The 22,770-nt window shown below is 49.3% G+C and overlaps 2 protein-coding genes across 2 annotated transcripts in view; one reads left to right on the forward strand and one right to left on the reverse strand.

Annotated features, from left to right (window-relative positions):
• LOC116892112 (nodal modulator 1) overlaps window positions 1-3,465 on the reverse strand; it is a 51,182-nt gene extending 47,717 nt beyond the window's left edge. The window contains exon 1 of the mRNA XM_032893591.1: window positions 3,246-3,465. Within this exon, the coding sequence (XP_032749482.1) occupies window positions 3,246-3,386 (141 nt within the window). The 5' untranslated portion in view covers window positions 3,387-3,465. The remainder of the gene's footprint in view (window positions 1-3,245) is intronic.
• A 3,968-nt stretch (window positions 3,466-7,433) lies between these two features.
• Abcc6 (ATP binding cassette subfamily C member 6) overlaps window positions 7,434-22,770 on the forward strand; it is a 53,226-nt gene continuing 37,889 nt past the window's right edge. Inside the window, exons 1-8 of the mRNA XM_032893592.1 lie at window positions 7,434-7,522; window positions 8,374-8,556; window positions 16,404-16,529; window positions 16,645-16,773; window positions 18,879-19,004; window positions 20,242-20,303; window positions 20,798-20,929; window positions 21,422-21,601. Coding sequence (XP_032749483.1) covers window positions 7,469-7,522; window positions 8,374-8,556; window positions 16,404-16,529; window positions 16,645-16,773; window positions 18,879-19,004; window positions 20,242-20,303; window positions 20,798-20,929; window positions 21,422-21,601 — 992 coding nt within the window. The 5' untranslated portion in view covers window positions 7,434-7,468. The remainder of the gene's footprint in view (window positions 7,523-8,373; window positions 8,557-16,403; window positions 16,530-16,644; window positions 16,774-18,878; window positions 19,005-20,241; window positions 20,304-20,797; window positions 20,930-21,421; window positions 21,602-22,770) is intronic.

The raw sequence follows: 22,770 nt of genomic DNA on the forward strand, positions 1-22,770 counted from the left end.
TTGTTCCAGACCCTGGAACTCACCAAGTAGACTAGGCTAGCCTTTTCTTTTTAATCACATGGGCTCTGGGGACAGAACCTGAATTCTCATACTGCACAGCAAGCACTTCACTGAACCAGCCCCCAAATCCAAGAAGCCAGTTTTGATATGAATTCTGACTGTTACACCGCTAGAACCTCTCTCTAATTCTTTTTTTTACAGTTTATTTACTTTTATGCAAATAAGCATTTTGCATGGTGTCTGAGCACCATGTGCTTTCCTGATACCAGCAGAAGTCAGAAGAGGGTGTCGAATGCCCTAGAACTAAAATTGCAGATGGTTTTAGTTACAGATGGTTGTAGACCATCATGTGGGTAACTGAGAACCGGCCCGTCTTCTGCAAGAGCAGCACATACTTTTAATCACTGAGAAAAGCCATCTCTCCGGCCCCTAAATTCTTCTTTTTAGCTAGACAGGCTACTATTAAAGGACAGAATGTCAAAGCCCAGAGCTTTCTCTGGACCTTTTACTGCGCTAGGAGCCCCTATCTGGGACAAGCATTCAGTGTATGCCGATACATAGTTGTTAAAAGAAGGCAGGCACTTCAAGCAGGGAAGACAGCTGAAAAGCCAGACCAGACGTGGCTGCACAGCCCCTGCAGGCCTAGCACCTAGGAGGTCAGGCAGGAGGATCAGAAGTTCCAAAGTGCCTGGGTACGCCTCAAAAGAAAAACAAAAAAAAGAGGAGGAAGAAGAGGAGGAGGGGGGAGGAGGAAAGACTGTGAAATACCCATATTATTTACATGTTATAGAATACGCTATACTGGTAAACTGTCACATGCTGTTTGAGCTCTGGGAGCAGTGACGTCCTTTCTCCATGTCCAACTTAAGCAAGCTTGTTTCAAAGTGTCTTCCAAGGACCGGCTGGCCACATCCCTGTGACAGGGAAGGAAGAGAACAGCAAAATACCCCAAAAGGAAAACATCACTGAGCACAGCTGGAAGGTGGACCATTTCCAACAGATGTTACTATTGCTCATCCCATGATATAGCAGTACCTGGGGAAGCCACCAGTTCAGGGGTGGGATGCTCAAACATGGAGAGAAAGTTCAACCAGAACTCCAGCTGATGCCTCAATCCCCCCAGTCAGCTTTTGCTAGATGTTGTAAACACCGATTAACGGTGTCGTCTCTATACATTGTTACTTGTTTGTGAAAGGCCACGCAGGTCCGGTTGACTTCTTCAGTCAATGGATGCTGTGAACACTCAATTTCATGATACATTGCTATCTGTGTATCTGCTAGTTGCTTATTTATTCTTTTACTTTGGCTTGCTATATTGTAACCATACCTTTGGCTACTTTGTGGGTTCTTTTTGCTCCCAGCCTTCTCCACCCCTTTCCTTCCCCCTAACACTAGATAGGAGAGAAGAACGGACGGAGGGAAAAGGGGGAGAAGTCATTTTCACACTACTTCCTGCTGATTAGACGTGACCAACTAGTTCCTTGGGGCGAGTTTGATCTTCACTGTCAGGATATCTAAAACACCCAACCAACAGTCCACCTCTCATGGCCCTAGCATTTACAGACCCTCTGAAGAGTCCCCGGAATTCCAAATGTCACACACCCACAGAAACTAACCGCAGCTGGCAAAATTTGCCCTGCTAGCGCATGAGGCAAATCATAGTCGGATACTGGGGACAATCTGAAGCAACCCCATATCCCACACCTGGGATTAAAATGAAAACATATAATATTTCTTGTGTTTATTTTTTTAAATTCTCGCTATACTGTGTATTTAAGAAGCCCATTAATTCAAACTCAAAAGCATGGCTGCCATACTTCTCTCTGGATCATATACATGTAGTACGAGTTTTTTGTGTAGTACAGATAGGAAAAGGACAACATAACCCTGTGTGGAGATTACATGCATGAAGTGTCTGATGTTGTAAGCAGAGATTACAAAAGGATGGGTTGCTTCAGAGAGGAGGACAAGGAGCCCTAGGGCTGGGGCAACACAGTTCGCAATGAGCCACAGAACCTACTCTCTGCTCTCTCAATCCCTGTTAGTGCTTAGAAGAGAGGGCACCCCTGACTACCCTCTCCTTCCTCCCAAAACTGGAGGAAGCTCAAGTTGAAAAGCCTTCCAAGGCGGCTTCTGAGATGCCCAATGCTGCAAAGCCAGGGGGTGGCACAGCACCTGGTGACGTGTCCCCAGCAGTTCCTAGGAGCCCTTAAGAGCAAAAAAGAAACTGGTAGGAGGAACCAGGGCATCCTCCTGTAATCCAGCACTGTGGGAAAACGAGGCAAGAATGTCCAGAGTTCAAAGCCAGCCTTGGGTATATTGTCAATTTGAGGCCAGCTTGGGCTACATGAGACCTTGTCTCAAAAATTTAGAAAATAAAATATAAATCGGCTAACGAGGGAGAGGGGCAGTACACAGAAAGCCTGGAAGATGACAACTGATAACTCCGCGTTGGGAAATCATGCTTCTGGGTTCTACTACCTCTAACACCATCTCACAGGTACGGACTGAGATTCGGAGAAAGACTGAACCCACAGGAATTCAGGGTGGGGACGGCTTCTCACCTTTTCTTCCAGTCCCAAGAGAAATGCTAAGGATCTCAGGTTCCCTTCTCTTTGGCACCCCACATTTCTCCTCCTTGGGCACCTGTCTTTACCTCTTCCCAGCTCCTTCCCTTCTCTGGAGGCACCATCACCCCCGTCCCCTTGGGAAAATCTGGCCTAGCCCTCTCTCCAGTCCCCTGTGCCTGCTTCTGCCTACCCCCCTCTTCTCACAGGCTTTCTGGGTCAGAATCCCACCGGGCTGATAACTATTTCACATTAACACAGTCGAAAATAGCTTCACAAATCTCTAGTGTAATTCCAGCAACTACGCAAGGTGCCTGGCAACTTTAAAAAGGAGAGGTGGGGAAAGGGAGGCAGTTTCGCAGCCTCAGAGGTTGTTACACTGTTCCATATCAGGACTTAGAGATAGGAATCTATCCTCTTTAAATACATCCCAGGGAGGATGGAGGAGCGCTGAGTCCGAACATTGGGGTTTGGAGTACGGAGAGTGACACGTGTGGTTTCCAAGTTCTGCAATATGGGTTGGGAGGATTAGAGTTTCAGGAGTCCTGGTATGGGGGAGCTAGGATCTGGCAGACCCTCTTGGCCCCTCACTCCTCCGCGCAACTGGGGAAAGGTACAGAGCAGCCGAGAGCCTGGCCAAGGGTCACACAGCCCACCCGGCCACGCGCGGCGGTTCACCTCGATGAGCGAGTAGTTGATCTCCACGTCCGACTTCACGAAACCCCCGCAGCCTACCACGATGTCCTCGGAGCCGATCGCCCGCCCGGGGCCGCTCAGCAGCAGCAGCAGCAGCACCGCGGCACACCGGCCCGCACGCATGGCCCGGCCTCCGCGTGCCTACCCTCCGCAACCCGCCCGGTCCCGCCCCTCACACCGCACGCAGCCGGCTCCTTCCTCCTCCTCGCTGGGCTGACAAGCCCAGGACCCGCCCCGGAGCTGCTCTGCGCAGGCGCGCCGCGGCCCTGCGCCCACGCCCCTAAGAAAGACCGACAAGACACCCGCTCCGCTGAGTATGACAGCCGCTTGCGCCTCTGGCGTCCTGGAGGACTCTGCGCAGCCTCTGGAAGGAACAACCCAGACAGGTTTCCACTTCAGATTCAGTGTCATGGGCTGAGAGCTTTTTGTTGATTGATGCATTCGACAAGTCCCGAGTGCATTTGACTCACATATTTCACGGCAGATGTAATTTCAAAAAGCCCTTTAGAAATTTGTTATTTAGTTCTTCTTCCCACGAAGACATCCCGGTCTCTCAGCAGTGTTTGTATAATAAAATCTTGTTTTAGCCAGACAAGTCTAAGGCTTGCCTGAACTACGGAGAAAATTTGAAACCAACCTGGACAACTTTAGACACTGTCTGAAAATAAGATGTAAACTATTTTAAAGGGCTGGGTAGGGGCTGGGGATTTAGCTCAGTGGTAGAGAGTTGGCCTAGCAAGCACAAGGCCCTGGGTTCGGTCCCCAGCTCTGAAAAAAAAAAAGGGGACTGGGTGTGCCTAGCAAGGCCCTAACTGCTCCCCAGCATGGGCACACCTGTAAATTGGGTGTGACTTACAATCATTCATCAGGCTGAGGCAGGGGGACTTCCATGAGTCCTAAGCCTGCTTGGGTAACATAGGGAGTACTAGGGTAACCAGAGAGTAAGGATGGGGGGTGTCCCGGGTTGATGGCAGTCAGTAAAGTGTTTGTCTCACAATCATATGTTTGGCCCCCAGAACCATGCCAGACTTAAACAACTTCAGCACAGGGGAGGTGGTGACTGGAGGACCCCTGGGCTCATGATCTAGTCTAAGGGGGGAACAATGAGAAGCTCTGTCTCCAAGGATTTGGGTCACCTTCCTTCCTAACAATGATACTCCAGGTGTCCTCTGACCTTGACATGCATGTGTCCCTGTGAAGGAAAACTCCCGGAGGAGGCTATGCCTGGCTGTGAATGGGGCCCTATGTGCCTGTAAGCCAGGCTGTGTGTGTGCCTGCGAAGAAAAATTCCTGGGAAGAGCCTGCTTCTGCGGAGATCGGATGGTTAGAATCTCAATACTCCAGAGAAACTGGAATGCTGCGGGTCCAGAGGCTAATCACCTTATCTTGAGCTAAGTTCTGGCCTCTGAAATAGCTACCCCGCCCTCTGTGTTGAAACTGCCTTAAGGAACGAGAGAGAGAAAGAAAGAAAAGAAAGAAAAGAAAGAAAGAAAGAAAGAAAAGAAAGAAAGAAAGAAAGAAAGAAAAGAAAGAAAGAAAGAAAGAGAGAGAGAGAGAGAAAGAAAGAAAGAAAGAGAACATGACAGGTCCTGGGTTTTGGCACCAAATGAAAGATAGAAAGAAATGAAAAGGAAAATAAAGGAAACTTGACTGCTCCTAGGTGTGGTGGAGGAGAAGGTTTATTGTAGATATCTGGGAGAGCACAGCCAGAGGCAGGGACATCTGGGAGAGTCCCGAGTGAACAGGACCCTGAGCCATGAGAAGAGAGGAGGAGGGGAAGGGAGAGGAGAGAGAAGGGAGTCAGGTGCAGTAGCCAGTCGGCCCAAAGGCACAGCCCTGGAGAGTTCAGGGTAGGGGATGGGGTATGCTAGCCAGGAAGGCCCTGTAAGAGGTAGAGGCTGAGGGATGCTGAGAGAACCTGGGGGTCAGGTCTGCTTTAATATGTTAAATAGGCACCTCAGCGTCTATTTGGTGGTGTCCAGTGGTGTCCCAGGTTTGAGACCTCACACTGCTTCCATGTTGGAAGATAGAATTTGAGGTAACCTGAATCTGCACTCCTGGGCCATGACTTAAAATGGCTCCAGAGTAAACTCTCTCTTATTCCCCTTAAGATGAGAGCTGTGGGGTTTGTGTTGGCACACCCACACACATGCACATAAAGAAATTAAATCTGTGATGTGGCTTCTTTCGTATCAATGATGGGTTTCTGTTGACATGGTTTTCCATTACAAACGATGCTGTGCATGTTTTTGAGACAGTGTCACTCTAGGTAGCCCTGGCTGGCCTCATACTCACTGAGATGCCCCTGCCTCTGCCTCCTGAGTGCTGGGATTAAAGGCGTGCTCCACCTACGTTTTATTTTGTTCCCAACCCTAACTTGAATAGAAACACTTTAAGGGTTTTTTTTTTTTCCCCTCTTAAGCCTGAAATTCATCCAGTTAAATTTCCTTTGGATTCATTCTCTCAAATGAATTCACATACTTGAATAAAAAAATTTTTTTTGCTGGGAAATAAAGCTACTGCAGGCTAGAGCAATGCCAGGGGCAGGATGGGGGGGGGAGTAGCACTCGCAAAAAGAAGAGCCATGGCTTCTCTGTCCTTGCCACCACCTCCCACCAAAACTGACCCAAATAAGCAGAGAGGATGTGACGTTTCACTGACACCAGTTTTGCCGCACACAGCTTTCAGACGAAGTTGGGAATTCTTTGAAAGCCAACCCTGCCAAAAGCTCAGAAGAAGACAGCTGAAAGGACACTGCACATCACTCTGTGGGTGCAGGCAACCCCAGGAGACGGAGCAAAGCCATCCTGCCTGGGTCCTCCTGCCAGAGAGAGGCTGTGGGGAAAGATGGGGGCAAGGCCAGAGAAGTGACAGGGTGGGGACAGGGCAGAGGTCTGCATTCCTCCCTCTCTGGAGCAGAGCACCTGGCTTGATCTGTCTAGGGCAGTTTTTCTTCCCTACCTTGGGAGGAGTATAAACTCTTTACACAAAGACAAAAGTGGAAAGAAAAGTGGGGTTCCCTGAGACCTCAACTTTAGTACAACTGTGTATCTGTGCAAACAGGATAAAACAGCACAGAATCACTTATCTGCCTGCCCGCCCGCCCGCCCGCCCGTTTGTCTGTCTGCCTGCCTGTCTGTCTGTCTACCTGCCTGCCTGTCTGTCTGTCTGCCTGCCTGCCTGCCTGCCTGTCTGTCTGCCTGTCTGTATTGTATTGCTATGGTACAACCCATGCTACCCTTAAGCTTTAAAGCGTCTTTCACAGAAAAGAAAATGACCTTCTCCACTTCCCCTGACTTAGGAACACCTTCTTCTTCAAAAATGTCATATCGTGTTGGTGCTATAATTCTATGTCATATCACTTAGAGGCAGGTCATAGTTCCATATTAGTGGGAGTTTTTTGTTTTTTGTTTTGTTTTGTTGCAGTAGCATTTTAAGCTGCTTAGTAACTCACGGACTGAATGGTGATATCAGTGCTAATAACTAACTTACTGAGCGATTTCTGTGTGGCTTGCACTGCTTAAACCACTTCAAGGGTTTTCATCACTTGTGCATGTGCGTGTGTGTGTGTGTGTGTGTGTGTGTGTACATGCACATGAGTGTGGAGGCCAGGAGAGGATGTTAAATGGGAACCCAACTCCAGTCCTTTGCAAAAGCAGTGGGCATTTTGAGTGCCTGAGCCACCTCTCCAGCTCATGCTAAGGTCTTTATTCAGATGGTTCTTAACCAAGAGCACAGGAGGCTGAGGCAGCAAGGGCCTGAGTTATAGGCTAACCTGGTCTTCACGGTGAGACCATATCTCAAAAACTAATAAGTAAATAGGACAAAGGCACACATAATCATTTTTCAAAGTAAGACACCTTTCATTCTTCCCAGTGCCTACATTTAGACAACATCTGTCCCGAGTTGCTGGACACGTAAATTACACATTGGCTCTTTCTGCAGGATACCTTCCTGAAGTTGCTAGGTCCAGAGTGAGCAGGAAGTTTGGGAGGGGCTTCTCACAGAGAGGAAGCATGGAAGTGTCTTTTCGGGGATTCCAGAATCACCTCCCCAAGCACCGGCTTCACCTCAGTGTGCAGCTGGACCTTGTCCTGGGGCCTCTGCTTTCCAGCTCCAATCCCAGTCAAACCCGCCCGGGTCCCGCCTCTTCCTCGGCTTGGAGCTGGGCTCCGAAGGCTGCTCTGGGACAGAGTCTCATACTGATGAAGGGAGAGCACTCAATGGCCACGCCTGGAGAGTCCTGCGCAGGCCTGCGGGTGAGTCCAGTCTGCCCCCACTTCTTTCTCTGCTCCAAGGATAATTCCAGCTGCTGGGAAAAGCAGTGCCTGACTTCAAATTCTTGACCTTGGGAAAGCAATTAGGCCCTTGAGCAGTGCAGCGACAGATCAAGGCCCTTTCACTAAACCCGGGCCCTTGCAGAGCCCCTGCCAGCCACTGGGGACTTTGTTATTTGCATAAAGCTAGTGGACCAGCCCCAAACCTTCCTACTTTTGCACTTCTTCTGACCCTCCTTACACTAGTCTATGTCCTGGAATCCAGCAGGTTAGGGTCGGACTAGCAGTAAAGAGATGGTGTTCACAGAGAGCTGGTTCTGTGCTTACCATCATACTGTGAGCCCAGCTGTTTAGGTGGCTCCATTGGAGGGAGAGAATCGTATTATTCCTTCCTTTACAGAAAAGGACACAGTTGGCTCTGTCACTTCCTGTTTGTGTGGATGCAAACGGGGCAGTTCCCTTTCGGTACCTCAGTCTACTGGTCTATGAAATGGGGACAGTAGCACCAGAGTGCCAAACCAAATGTGGTGTCACTGATCTGTAAGCCTAGCACTTGGGAAACTAAGGCCAGGATCACAAATTCAAAGCCAGCCCTGGGACCGCTGAGCAGCATTGGGCAAGTTCCTTGCCTTCTCTGGTCCTCTACTCCCCATAAGCTAAGTCAGTATAAGTTCATCTGCCTTATGAAGTTGACGTTAGGCTGAAAAGCATTGAGAATTAAAAGGCACACCAGAAAGGGCTTGAAATGTTTTCATGCTGTCTGTCCCCATAGATAGATAAGATTGGGACTCAGGTGGCTAGCATCCTAATGGAGTCCCTGATGTTCTATTCAGGTCTGGAACCAGACAGAGCAGGAGCCTGTGGCCTATCACTTGCTCAACCTGTGCTTCCTGCGAGCCGCCGGGAGCTGGGTGCCCCCCATGTACCTCTGGGTCCTTGGCCCCATCTACCTCCTCTACATCCATCGCCATGGCTGCTGCTACCTCCGGATGTCCCGCCTCTTCAAAATCAAAATGGTAGCCACAGGGAGCCTGAACCAGGGAGTGGGGAAGGCAGCAGGGTTGGGGGTGGATTAGAACCTGGCAGAGACCCCACGCCTCCCATCAGCAAGAAGGGAAGGGGTTAACCAAACAGATCAATAGTGAAGAGGGGACAGAGATAAACCCACGGGTCAAAGTTCTCACAAACAGATTTGGTGATTGTGCAAATCCACACTCACTCTCTCTCACACACACACAAAGAGACACATCGCTACAAGAGGCCTGGCATTTCTCATTTGCTGTGGAAACTTTGGGGGTACAATGGTAATTTTAGAGCCACACAAGAATGAATGATGGATTTTTGGGCGTTTTGTGTTTGCTTGCTTTTGTTTTTGTATTTTGGCTTTTTTTCCTTTGGACAGGGTCCCATGTGGCCCAGGTTGGCTTCAAACTCGATCTGTAGCTTAGGGTGACCTTGAGCTCCTGATCCTCCTGCCTCCCCATCCAATATCTGGGCTTACGGCACGCGCCACAACGCCCCACTCCTTATTGTCCTCGTCACTAAGTCCCATACGTTAGGAGTAGATCCCAGAGCCTTGCCCTACACTGCAGATGCTCACCGCTGAGCTACACTCCGACTGGTCCTCGTGTTTTCACGTCTTCTGCCTGACAGTCCCGCCGGACATTTTCAAAGCTGCCCTACACTTGTTTAACTGTTGATACACATCGACATCACAAGCATGAGCCTTTCCACTCGTTCATCAAGTCCCCCACTGAACCATCACACAGCCCTGCCCTCTCCTGGACCTACTAATTAGAAACTACAGTTGACCCTACTCCCGAGAGTGCTGTGCCCATAACCATTACCACAGAAATATAGGGCAGAAGTAGGGTATATTGGATAAGCCATGGTACAGCCATAGCAGAGAGTCAGGAATCCTAGGGGCAGCTTCTCTTGGGGCAGGTCCTGCAGAAATAATCAGACCAAACTGTGGCATCTCGGTGGAGCTGGTGGTCAACAACAGCTTGTCCTCCAGACCACGATGGTCCTGCCTTGAGTGAGAATGGCTCAATGTTTCCACCTACCCTAAATTGGCTCAACACTTCACCCTCAACACATGAGGCCGTGTCAAACCATAGACATTTGGGTAAACGTCCCACCTTAAGTGGCTTCTTCAAGATGAGTAGAGGCAGTGTGGGCCCTGGCTATTATTGGTCTGACAGGTGTTCATGAGAGGGCCAGAACTGAGGATGGTTGGAGACTCTGAGGAGCACTTCCCGTAGGTGAAGTTGTGGATCGTATGGGTGCAATAGCCTGTCGTGTGTTTTGGTGCAATGTTACGGCTGCTTAGGTTGAAGATGTGAGTTTGTTGGTGTAAGTAGCAACAACCAGTTTATTGACAAAAGGTCGTCTGGAAGATTTGTCCAGTTTGATCCAGTGTAAAAGTTTGTATTGGGCAGTGGTGGTGGTGCACACCTTTAGTCCCAGCACTCAGGAGGTAGAGGCAGGTGGATCTCTGTGAGTTCAAGGCCAGCCCGGACTACAGAGTGAGTCCCAAGACAGCCAGGGCTACACAGAGAAATCATGTCTTGGAAAACAAAACAAAACAAAAAATGAAGAAGGAGGAGGAGGAGGAAGAGGAGGAGGAGGAGGAGGAGGAGGAGGAAGAGGAGGAGGAGGAGGAGGACGACGACGACAATAACAACAACAACTACTTCGGAATCCAGTCCAGAAAAGATGGGCTAACGTCTTTATTATACAACTTTTTTTTTCCTCTTGAAACAAGTTCTCTTTCTCACTATGTAGCCCTGGCTGATCTGGAACTTGCTATATAGATCAGGCTGATTTCGAACTCACAGAGATTCACCCACCTCTACCTCCCCAGTGCTCAGATCAAGAACATATACCCCCCCCCAAACCTGCTAGAGGAACAAGAGGCTGACGTGGCTGCACCCACCTAAGTAAAGAGTTGGGGAAAGAACACTGGCTTGGGAAGGGCACCTGTCAGTCAGAACGGCAACCGGGACGCCCCTGCAAGTCAGGAGAGATCAGGGCAGATTTAGATCTGCTAATTGTGTGTCTGGGACTCTGACATTCTGGGGGTCCTCTCTGGTCTCAGACTCATAGGAGGAGTTAGAAGATGTGGTTTGGGTTTTGTTGTTGTTTGGTTTGGCTTTGGTTTTTTGTTTGTTCATTTGGTTTTTGGTTTTTCCAACACAGGTTCTCACTGTGTAGCCCCGTCTATCCTGGAACTTGCTCTATAGACCAGGCTGGCCTCAGACTCAGTTTGCCTCTGGACTCCCAAGTGCTGGGATTAAAGGCATGTGCCACCACCACCTTGGCTCTTTTTTTAAAATTACATTTTTTTAAATTTATTTTGTGTGCATATGTGTGTGGGCTCACAAAGCAGAAGTCACTTTTAGGAGTCTGTCCTTCCCTTCCTGGGTCCTGGGCTCAAACTGAATTCATTAGGCTTGGCTGAGCCACCTCACTGGGCCAAGGGATATGTTTAAAAGTCTGGCGTAAAATGTGGGCTGTGTAGGTCAAGCTGGAAATACATATAACAGGCCCAGCAGGAATGAATTATTATTTTTTAGTTTAGTTTTTTTTTTCAGTAATAGAGGGGACCCTAAACAGGAAGCCCTAGATTTTTATTTATTCAGAGCCAAGCAGATTTGTTTTGACTAAAGAATAACATCCCAAGAAAATCCCCATGGCAGTTAAAGGACTTGTCTGAGAGAACACTTGAGAGGCAGAGGCAGAACCATTTCAAGTTTGAGACTAACATGATCTACCTAGCAGGTTCTAGGACAATCGGGTCTACATAATGAAACCTGTCTCCAATTTAAAAATGAGGGCAGGGGGTTGGGGATTTAGCTCAGTGGTAGAGCGCTTGCCTAGAAAGCATAAGGCCCTGGGTTCGGTCCCCAGCTCCGAAAAAAAGAAGAAAAAAAAAAAAAGTAAAAGCAAGGGCAGGCAAGATGCCTCATGGGTAAAGTCACTTGTCACCAAGCCTGATGATCTGAGCTCAAGCCTCAGAGCCCACACAGGGGGAGAAGAGAAATGACTCTCTCCATTGGTTGCCCTCTGATCTCTACATGTCTGCTGTGGCATGTGGAATACACACACACACACACACACACACACACACACACACACACACACACACACACACTAATAAATAAATATGATAAAAATGTTAATGCTTTCTGCCCCTGCCCCCTTGAATGACTTTAAAACAACATGGCCTCGTGCATCTCATCTGGAATGCTTTAGAAAAACGGGGTGGAGTGGAAACTTAAGGATTCTCTGGAAAGTCGGTTGGATGGTGTTTTGCAGGCACAACAACGTGAAGGAGTGTTTAGCTGAAGTGGACACAGGTGAGAGGCTAAGGCAGACTCGTGAAGAAACGTTTCACTGACGCAGACTCAGGAGAGGATGTTCTGCTCAAGCAAGCCCGTGAAAGGACGTGGGATGAAGGGTCCTTTGCTAACATGCTTGTATGGGTCTGCCTTACACTGCATAGTTGAGCTGCATTTGTTGGGACTTCATAGAGAGAAATGCACCAAAAAAAAAAGCAAAAACAAACAAACAAAAACACCTTCTGGCGGTGGGGCTGCAGTTTCTTGCTGAGGCAAGACCTGTGGAGGGCACGTGATGTTTGGCGAGAGTATAGAAATGACTCAGTGGACAGTGTGATGGAGGCTCTTTATAGGTCGAGCTGGGTAACGCTTGTCTCAATCTTCGCTGAGAGAGACACAGCTGAGAATTTACCCTGGCGTTCCTCCTGGTCCCTCCTGCCAAGGCTGAGGCCTGGCTGTCTCTGCCAGGTAATGTCACCACTGCTGATTCGTGTTTGCTATCCCAGACTCTACCGAACTGGACTGCTGGTGAATCAGTGAAGTGTTTTCGAGTAGATCGAGTTGCCACTGCTGACTCCTGTGAACTGAACTGCAGATTTCCAAACAACACAGACGAGCGTGTCTGAACAGGTCCACACACACCCCCTTGCCCTCCCATATCCTTTCTTTTCCACTGCCTTGGGCAGGTAGTGGGCAAACGGGGAGGTTCAAGCATTTAAGAACCATCATTAAAAATGAAAACAGAATTTGAAAAAAGTGAAGTTACAATAGGGCGTTGTCTTCCTGGGATTCAAGTACCCAATAAGACCCAATAATGCTTCTTTAAACGACCCAAAGGCAAGCCCTTGCGTGGCTCTTTGAGAGTAACAGACCCCTAGCTAAAATGGATTTGGATAGGAATTCTGGTCAGGATCCAGTGAAGTTTTGTTTTAGAGTATCATTAATGGTAGGAACCTCACATTAACATTTTAGCATTTGCTGTTAAGGTCAGGCAAAGGGTCATGGCGTGTGTGTGTGTGTATGTGTGTGTGTGTGTGTGTGTGTGTGTGTGTGTGTGCTCTTCTTCATCTCTGTACTGCTCACGTCGTCACCTGTGGCTGGAACGCAGTTCTGCTCACCATGTGCCTTCCCTTAGACACACAGGGGACAGGGGATGTCTCTCCCTAATCATTGCCTCTTTGTGGGGTGAGCCCTGGTTCCAGCCCAACCTCTTGCATCTGTAGCCTGGTGCTCAGGAGGGGGAAATGGTTTCCAGAGTTCCTGAGCCTTTTTAGAGGAGGGATTGCCTCCTCTAGCTGTCCTTTCGTTGGCCCTCCCTGTCCGTCTTTATCCTTATTGGCTCCAGTCTCTAAACTCTGGTTTTTGACCCCTCCGGAGAGTTTTCCCAGGATTGTAGAGGAAGCAATAGGTTTTAGTTTTAACTTTCGTTTAATATTTAGGTGATGTGGAACACCGAAACAAACAGCTTTATAAGACCGTTTTTCCCCCCCAAGTAGTTAAAAGTGAGGAAGTTCCTTCAAAACATAAGTAAGATTCTTGAGCAAACAAAACGTCTGTTCTTTAGTTCGTTCTCTGTAAGGTCGCCACGAGCAGTTCTGTATCTGAAGAGCCCCTCCCAGCTCTGCCGAGCGACGTGTTTCAGCTGTGCGTCCATGTCCTGGAACTTGACAGTGCGTTTCGTCCTCATCCCCCTGCCATCCTGAAGGCTTGTCCTTTGTGTCTTGCCCTGCCCTTCTGCATGGGCTCGGGTTTGTCCTCAGCTTTCACTTTTTATTTTGGAAGCAAGAAATCATTTTTACCTCAGGGGAAAAGAATCTAATTTTATCATACACAATCCTTCCTTATGCGAAGCCAATATTCGTTCTTTATAACCTTCCTTACCCAAAACATAGCCTCACACTTAGATTCTCTCTCACGTCCTTCTCTCTTCTGCCTATTTCTCTTTTATATTGCTTTACTCCCCTTATTAATATCGTAAGTCAGAGCAGCATACGGCCTTTATTAACTTACCAAAAGGAGGTTGGATCTTAATTGCGTTTGTGACATAATGTAACAAATTAAGATTACTTACTTAGACTTTTGCTTTGTTTGGTTTTGTTTGTTTTTGTTGTTTGTTTGTTTGTTTTGAGACAGGTGCGTAGCTCATATAGCCCAGGCTGGCCCAGAAGTTGCTAGGTAGCTCAGGCTGACATTCGACTTCTGCTCTGTCTGCCTCCCCCTCCCCAGCACTGGCACTGCAGGCAAACCGCCCCCGACCCCCAGTTCCACACTGTTCAACTCTAAGGTGCTTGCTTGTTGGGGGTCTCAGGAGGCCTTTATTGTTCCTTGAATTGTTTAAAGGTTTCTTTCTAAGCCAGATGGTGGTGACGCACGCCTTTAATCCCAGCACTTGAGAGGCAGAGGCAGGTGGATTTGTGAGTTCAAAGCCAGTTTAATGTCTTTTCTGTGGAGTCTGGGGGTAAAATTTGTTGTAGTTGTTGAGTACACAGCACGGTGGGGAGTTGGGAGAAACAGAAGATGTCCCGTGATAGGTCTGTGAATGTGTGCTCCTATAAGGTGTCCTCTGTGGTCAATAAACCATTCTGCTCACCCATAGAAGAGCTGGGGTGCATCTCTACAGGGACATCCTTCCTACACAGGGCCATTGACACATGATCCTCAGGCTAATCTACAACCCAGGGCTAAATTATCCACATGAGCAGGCTGGGCTCACATAAGGAAAGGGAGATTGCACTGACTGGATGGGAGGCAGGAGGATGAAACAGGACAACAAGCGTTAAGGGGACTCCCACAGTGTGCACAAGTTAGCCTAGGCTAGCCTAGGAAAGCAGCTGTCATCAGTCAGCCATACTTCACACTGGGAGTCAAGAACGAAGACAGCCAGGCGTGGGCAGCAGTGGCACACACTGATCCCAGCACTCAGGAGGCAGAGGCAGTGGGTCTCTTGAGTTTAAGACCCGTCTGAGGGGTTGGGGATTTGGCTCAGTGGTAGAGCGCTTGCCTAGCAAGCGCAAGGCCCTGGGTTCGGTTCCCAGCTCCGAAAAAAAGAAAAGAGAAAAAAAAAGACCAGTCTGGTCTAAAGATGGAGTTCCAGGACAGCCAGGGCTACACAGAGAACCTCTTTGTCAAAAACAAAAACAAACAAACAAACAAACAAACACCAAGAACCAGAAGATAAGAAAGAGAAGTGTGCCTGGAAGTCTGGTCAGAAATACAAAAGCTTGTGTTCAACCACTGTCAGCTATGCCTTCCGTCCCCTCTCTGCTCTGAGGAGCAGTGGTAGCTAAGGGCAGAAGGGAAAGGGGAGAGGGAGGAGAGAGAGGGGTTCTCACAATGCCTGTGGGTTTGTCCTAGCCCATTCACTGCTGCCCACCCACCACAGCAATCACGGAGTGAGGAGACTTCTGGAAGGAGGGGGAGTGACCACTGCCCTCTTAGATTTCGGCTGGTCACCCTCCTTTCCCTGCCCCTGCAGTTTCCACCAAAGTGTAGCCTTGGCCAGAGTCCACCCATTGCAAACAGGAAGTAAGGCTTTTGGGGTGGGGGCCAGAAGGACTCCTCAGTTTGTACCATGACAGGTGTGACAGGTGGCAGTGGTGTGGAGACCCAGCCTGCAGACCTTCAGCCTCACTGGAAACCTGCCCTAGCCAGAGACCTTCAGTTGCTGGGTTGGTCAGCTGAACACCACAAACATGGCCGAAAAGAAATCAAGCCAAGAGAGGAGAAAGATCCAGGGGTTGGGGATTTAGCTCAGTGGTAGAGCGCTTGCCTAGGAAGCGCAAGGGCCTGGGTTCGGCCCCCAGCCCCGGAAAAAAAAAAGGGAAAAAAAAAAAAAAGAGAGAGAGGAGAAAGATCCCCACACAGGCCACCAAAATACCATGCCAGGGGAGACAATACAGATGTGCATGGAGAAGCACTGTGGCACAGCTGTAGCTGGCTTGCCCGGGAGAGCATCTGCAGATGGCGTACTTTCATCAGTGACTGTCTACTGGGACAGTCAGGCGTTCATTATCACCTTCCTAAGAGCAATTGAAACTGGGGCTTGTGTTTAGCAACAACCTGGCATTTAGGCAGTGAGGACCTCCTGCCTCAAGGCAGAAGCAGCCCCTCAGGACGGTTCATACTACAGTGACATCCATAGGAATGCCTCTTTGCCTAGCCAGAATCTCACACCCCAACCCACCCCAACACACACACACACACACACACACACACACACACACACACACACACACCCACACACACACACACACACACACACACACACACACACACACACACACACACACACACACACACACACACACACACACACACACACACACTCTTCCTCCGTGGCCTGGGAAACAGTGGCTCAGCTCGAGCTGCTGAAGAACATGGCATGAGAGTTGGAGGTCAGGATGGGTCTCCTCGGCTCCCAAGCGGGGATGGCACATGGGCGACGTCACTAACAGAGCCCCCTTCAGGCATTGCAAGCGAGGTCTTCTCCAGTGTGCATTCACTTCTGTCTCTTCCTCCAGGTGCTCGGCTTTGCCCTCATCCTTCTCTACACCTTCAACGTGGCCGTGCCTCTCTGGAGGATCCACCGGGGCATGCCCCAGGCCCCAGAGCTTCTCATTCACCCTACCGTGTGGCTCACCACCATGGTAACCGCTGCCTATGCAGAGGCCTGGCTCGCTCCCAAGAGCTGCTTTCTCACTGGTGCGGGAGGATGAGGAAAGTGGGACCCTCCCCTTCTGCCCTCCACCCTCTCTTGTCCAGAGCTTCGCCACCTTCCTGATCCACATGGAGAGAAAGAAGGGGGTCCGTGCATCTGGGGTGTTGTTCGGGTACTGGCTGCTCTGCTGCCTCGTGCCAGCCATCGACACTGTCCAGCAGGCCTCCGCAGGGGTGAGCGCGATCCGCGGAACCTGTGGGTCGGGGTCGGACCCTTTTCCCCACGCAACACCCTCCCCCATAAGCACCGCCAATTCCGTGCACTTTGCTTTGGTTTTGTTTTGTTTTGTTTTTCTTTTTCTTTTTTTTTTTTTTTCTTTTTTTTTTTTTTTTCGGAGCTGGGGACCAAGCTTTTGTTTTGAACTGGTATATGAATATTATGCCCATGTGTAGGATGCAGTATGCTTAGTGTGTGCTATGTACCTATGTGAATGTTACATGGCTGTGTGTGCAGAGGCCAGGGGAGGGTGCGCTGTCTCTAGACCTACCACCCTCTGCCTTATATTCTCTCGACTCAGTGTCCCTCAGTGAACCTGGAGCTAGACCGGCAGCCAGTAAGCCAAAGTTATCCTGTCTCTCCACTCCACAGGGCTGGAGCCACATCGAGATTTGTATGTAGTTGCTGGGGATTTGAACTTGCAAGCTCATGGGCTTGTCCCACACAACGGAATGCCCAGCATCCACAGTGTCAAATGTACATAGTTTAGCAACACAGATCTCCATGATCTTATATCCCCACACGGACACACGCCTCTCACGCTCTTGACACATCTGTATGTTTCATTCACATATCACAGAAGAACAGACATGCATGCATCCATATACATCACACACATGCATCCTAAACATATACACACACATACACACACACCAAACATGCATCCCATACACACATCACATACGCATATACACAGATACCATACATATACATATACATCCTACACACACACATACTATACATATACATCCTACACACACATTATACATATACATCCTACACACACACTATACATATACATCCTACACACACATACTATACATATACATCCTACACACACACTATACATATACATCCTACACACACACTATACATATACATCCTACACACACACACACTATACATATACATCCTACACACACACATACACTATACATATACATCCTACACACACACACACTATACATATACATCCTATACACACACACACCAAACATGCATCCTGTACACACATCACACATCACATACGCATATACACAGATACCATATTCATACACCCTACACACACACACACACACACACACACACACACACACACACACTACATATACATCAGAGACACACACAGGTCTACACAGACCTTGACACATTGCACACTTGCTCCCCGTTTCCCTTCCTCCCTTCCTTCCTTTCCTTCCTTTCCAATAGAAACGGTGGTAAAAATGGCCGTGCGGGGTGTGGGGGGCCATAGGAGAATTAGGATACATTTGAGTAGTATCTGAAAAACAAAGACCTCAAACCCAGAACACAAGCTGATGTTGTGGTTCCCACCTGAACTTCCTGCATGCAGGAGGATCGCTATGAGTCCGGGGCTAGCCCAGTCTACAGGATGAGACCAATCTCAAAAACAAAAGCCCAGTGGGGATCAGGGCAGGTCGGACATTGTGAGAGATTGCAGAGAACCCAGTGCAGAGCTGATATTTTAAAAATCAGCTAAAAAAGAAGAGACTGGGAGGTCAGGGCTTGTCTTAGCCACTGTTCTGTTGCTATGAAGAGACCAAGGTAACTCATAAAAGAAGCATGCACTGTAGGCTTACAGGTTCAGAGGTTTAGTCCATTGTCATCGTGGTGGGGAGCAGAGAGAGACTCTGGACTTGGCATGAACTTTTGAAACCTCGAAGCCCAGCCCCAGTGACACACTTCCTCCAATAAGACCACGCATTTTAATCCTTCTAATCCTTTCAAATAGTGCCACTCCCTGGTGACTACCCTTCCGAGTACATGAGCCCATGGGGGCCATTCTCGTTCAAACAACCACAGGGCTAAAAAGGAGAAAGGAAGAAAACTCAGCGCCCTTTGTGTTCTCGTCCCAGGGACTGTGGCTCACCCAGTCACATATTGTGAGCCCAAAGGACCAGGCTTTCATGCGCCAGGGCTTGGCTCCCAACTAGAAATTGTCCAGGCCTCAGAACTATGCCCAGCCTCAGCCCAGACCTTGGAACCCCTTCACTGTTTCTGACCACCACTCTTGGGCTCAGTGGGGCTTCTCTGTCACCCACAGAGCTTCCGCCAGGAGCCCCTCCACCACCTGGCCACCTACCTGTGCTTGTCCCTGGTGGTGGCAGAGCTGGTGCTGTCTTGTCTGGTAGACCAGCCACCCTTCTTCTCAGAAGACTCCAAGCCATTGGTAAGTCAGTCCTGAACTCAGTGCATCCTCCCCTCCCCTCAAACCCTTCCTTCCAATGGCAACAACAGCAATGTGGCCTAGAACACGAGTCGCATTTCCCTGTTGTTATTCATTCAGTCATTTGGCAAAATCTGAACCACAGGGGTCCAGCATGGAGGCATCTGTGGTCTTAGCACTGGGAAGGCAGGAGGACTGCAGAGTCACAGAATACATCATTCTTATGACTGGTAGATTGGTTACTGTCTCGTCACTGTGACAAAGTATCTGTCAAGGAGCAACGGAAGAAGCAACCTGGATCACACTTGGAAAGATTGTCAGTCCATCAGGATATGGGAACAGCTTAGTTTGGGGGATGGGAGGTGGATTGGTGTAGAGGGAATTCCTCACACTAAAGGGGGGACTAAGAGGAAGCTCTAGTCCTCAGTAACTCCTCCCTTTAACACACACACACACGCACACATGCACACACACACACACACATACATGTGCATGCACACACACACAGGCACGCATGCACACACACACTATATACACTCCGTCACTAGGCTCCATAACATGGTCCCTGCTTTGAGTTGTCATTTTGTGTTGTTTTAAGGTAGGCTTTCATATTGAGGTCCAGAGTGGCCTGGAACTCACTAGTTTAGCCCAGGCTAGCCTTAAACCCACATCAATCTTCCTACCTTCAGAGAGCTGGGGTTATAGGCCTGAGCTACTACCATATCCAACTATTTGAAAACTTCTCGGTCTCTGTAAAATAATGGCCACTCTTCTGAGTAACTCTTGTTCTGAGTTATTGTCTCCATTAGCCCTCTAGCCCTTTCGGTCTCACTATGTCTGCGTGGAGGACCTGGAACTTAACATGGAAACCAGGTTGACCTTGAGCTCATAGAGATCTGCTGGAAGCAAAGATATGAATCGCCATGCCTGGCCTTCCAGCCCTTTTTGCCTTAACTACCAGGAAGTTCTCTGTACACTGATGTCTCTCTGGTAAAGAGGCATCAAACTTTACCATTTTTTTTTAGCACTAAACTCATGTTCACTCTGTCTTTCTAACCTTGGCCACCTACTCACTATAGACTGTGAGACCCAGGCCAGCTGTCTTTTCTTCCCCTGGGATGGGGCCTTGCTATGTACCCAGGGTGGCCTTAAGCTCTCTTTCTTCCTGCCTCAGCGGAAGTGCTGAGACATTGGTGGACACCATCACATTGGGTTCCTCCTGGCCTTTTGTCTTTTCCAGAATCCATGTCCAGAGGCCGAGGCCTCCTTTCCCTCCAAGGCCATGTTCTGGTGGGCCTCTGGGTGAGTGAGGTGGAGGGCTGGGGTGGTGCCCTGTGTGCTTTCTGTTTTGTGTCCTTCTCTGTCCTACCTAGACTCCGTGTCACATTGCTTGTCCCCCCAGGACTCCAAGGCAATTACCTATTTGCAGAGTGGCCTGTTGCTTGCTTGCTTGTTGTCTCATGGGGACACTTGGCAGGACCTAGAGAGACAGCCCAGCACCAAACGAGAGCTTCCCCTTCAAGTTGTTAAAAAGATCAAAGATCTGAAACAACTTTTGGACCCTGAACTTCTGACTCCAGAGAGGGTCTGTTTCCCTAGTATGCCAGTTGTTCCTTGAGTATTCAATCATTTTTATTTCCCATGTCTTTAAAAAGTAGCTGGGTTCTCCAGGGGAGCCTACTGCCTTCAATACCCAACAGAGGTGGCTTCCCAGGTGTCACACAGCTACCTGCAGGGAGCAAGAAGGAGCATGGGGAAGGCAGGAAGAACTTACTCTGGTGACCCCTCTTTCACAGACTGCTATGGAAGGGCTACAGGAAACTGCTGGGGCCAAAAGACCTCTGGTCACTTGGGAGAGAAAACTTTTCAGAAGAACTTGTTTCCCAGCTGGAAAGAGAATGGAGGAGGAACTTCAGTGAGCTGCCGGGGTGAGTGGGAGGTGAGCCAGACCTTGAGCCGGAGCCTGGCAAAGAGCACTCATCGGCTGGTCTCTAGAGCCCTCAGCAGCAGCTGACCTCTGGTACACCTGGTCCTGCTTCCGTTCCCCCAGCATGCGCCCAATCTGTCATTTGTTCCCACCAACCTCTAACTCAAGGAACACTTCTTCCCAGAGTGCTTTGTGTGATCTAAACAGAGATTTTAATGGGGGGTTCTCTTCAACACCCTAAAATGAGGGATCATGGAGGAAGGGCCCCAAGCAGTCCCCATCTGAGACCCTGCAGTGCTCACCTGGCATCCAGGGCCTCTATGTCACCCCCACATCCTACCAGAGCCCCTAGCAGTGCTCTGAGTTCAAGGCCAACCAGGGCCGCAGAGTGACCTCGTCTCAAAACGTCAACAATCATATTTGGCAGAATTTGATTGTCTGCTGTGCCGCCGAGTGTAACTCAGGCCCGGTGCCCACATTTCCTCTCTACCAGGCACAAAGGGCACAGTGGTATGGGGACCCCTGAGACAGAGGCCTTCCTGCAGCCAGAGAGGAGCCAGCGGGGCCCGCTGCTCAGGGCTATCTGGCGTGTGTTCCGGTCCACTTTCCTGCTGGGGACCCTCAGCCTGGTCATTAGCGATGCCTTCAGGTTTGCTGTTCCCAAGCTCCTCAGGTAGGTCCTGGCTCCCGCTGAGTTGCTTCAAGGACATCTTGGGAGGAAGAATTCTGCCTCTGTGTGTACATCTGGGACTCAGGACTACAGCACATGCGCAATAAGTCTGCGGAGGTGGGGGGATACATGGGGCGGGGGTGTGAATGATCCCAGGAGGGCAGAGAACTGTATGGTCCCCGAGGTTAGAGCTTAAAGTCACAGGCAGTCACACTCAGCTGGTCAGGATGTATGGATCAGCCCCCTCAAGTGTTTGTGGCCAGTGGCTGAGAAGGCCAGGGACATCTGAAGTAGTCGCGCCTGGGCTTTGCTCCATGAAATTTCCATCCTCGAAGAGACTAGGACAGGCCTGTTCAAGCACTATTGGCCCTGGAGACAGGACAAATAACACACACACACACACACACACACACACTCACACACACACACACACACACACACAGACACAGACACAGACAGACACACACACACAGACACACAGACACACACACACAGACACACACAGACACACACACACAGACACACACAGACACACACACACAGACACACAGACACACACACACACACACACACACACACAGACACAGACACACACACACAGACACACACAGACACAAACACACACACACAGACACACACACAACACACACACACACACAGACACAGACACACACACACACAAACACACACACACACACAAAAACACACACCACACACAAACACACACACACAGACACACACACACACACACACACACACACACACGCAGACACACACACACACACAGACACACACACTCACACACACACAAACACACACAGACACACACACACACACACACACAGACACAACACACACACAGACACACACATACAGACACACACACAGACACAAACACACACACAGACACACACACACACACACACTCACACAGATGCACACACACACATGAGCAAAGCCTGGTGTTGGCAAAATACTACCTTCTATGTCTGAACAGGCAAAACTGGTAGCCAGTCCAGGTTCAAGAGGTGGATTGTAGAGCCAGGCTTGGCAGGTGAAGAGCCGTCATTCTTACTCAAGAGGTTAAAGGAGGAAGATTGCAAGTTCTAGGCCAGCCTGGGCTACACCATGGGCTCTAGGTCAGCCTATGTCACTTACTAAAACCTTGTCTC

This window comes from Rattus rattus, chromosome 2 (genome assembly GCF_011064425.1).
Source record: "Rattus rattus isolate New Zealand chromosome 2, Rrattus_CSIRO_v1, whole genome shotgun sequence".
In the NCBI taxonomy this organism is placed as follows: domain Eukaryota; kingdom Metazoa; phylum Chordata; class Mammalia; order Rodentia; family Muridae; genus Rattus; species Rattus rattus.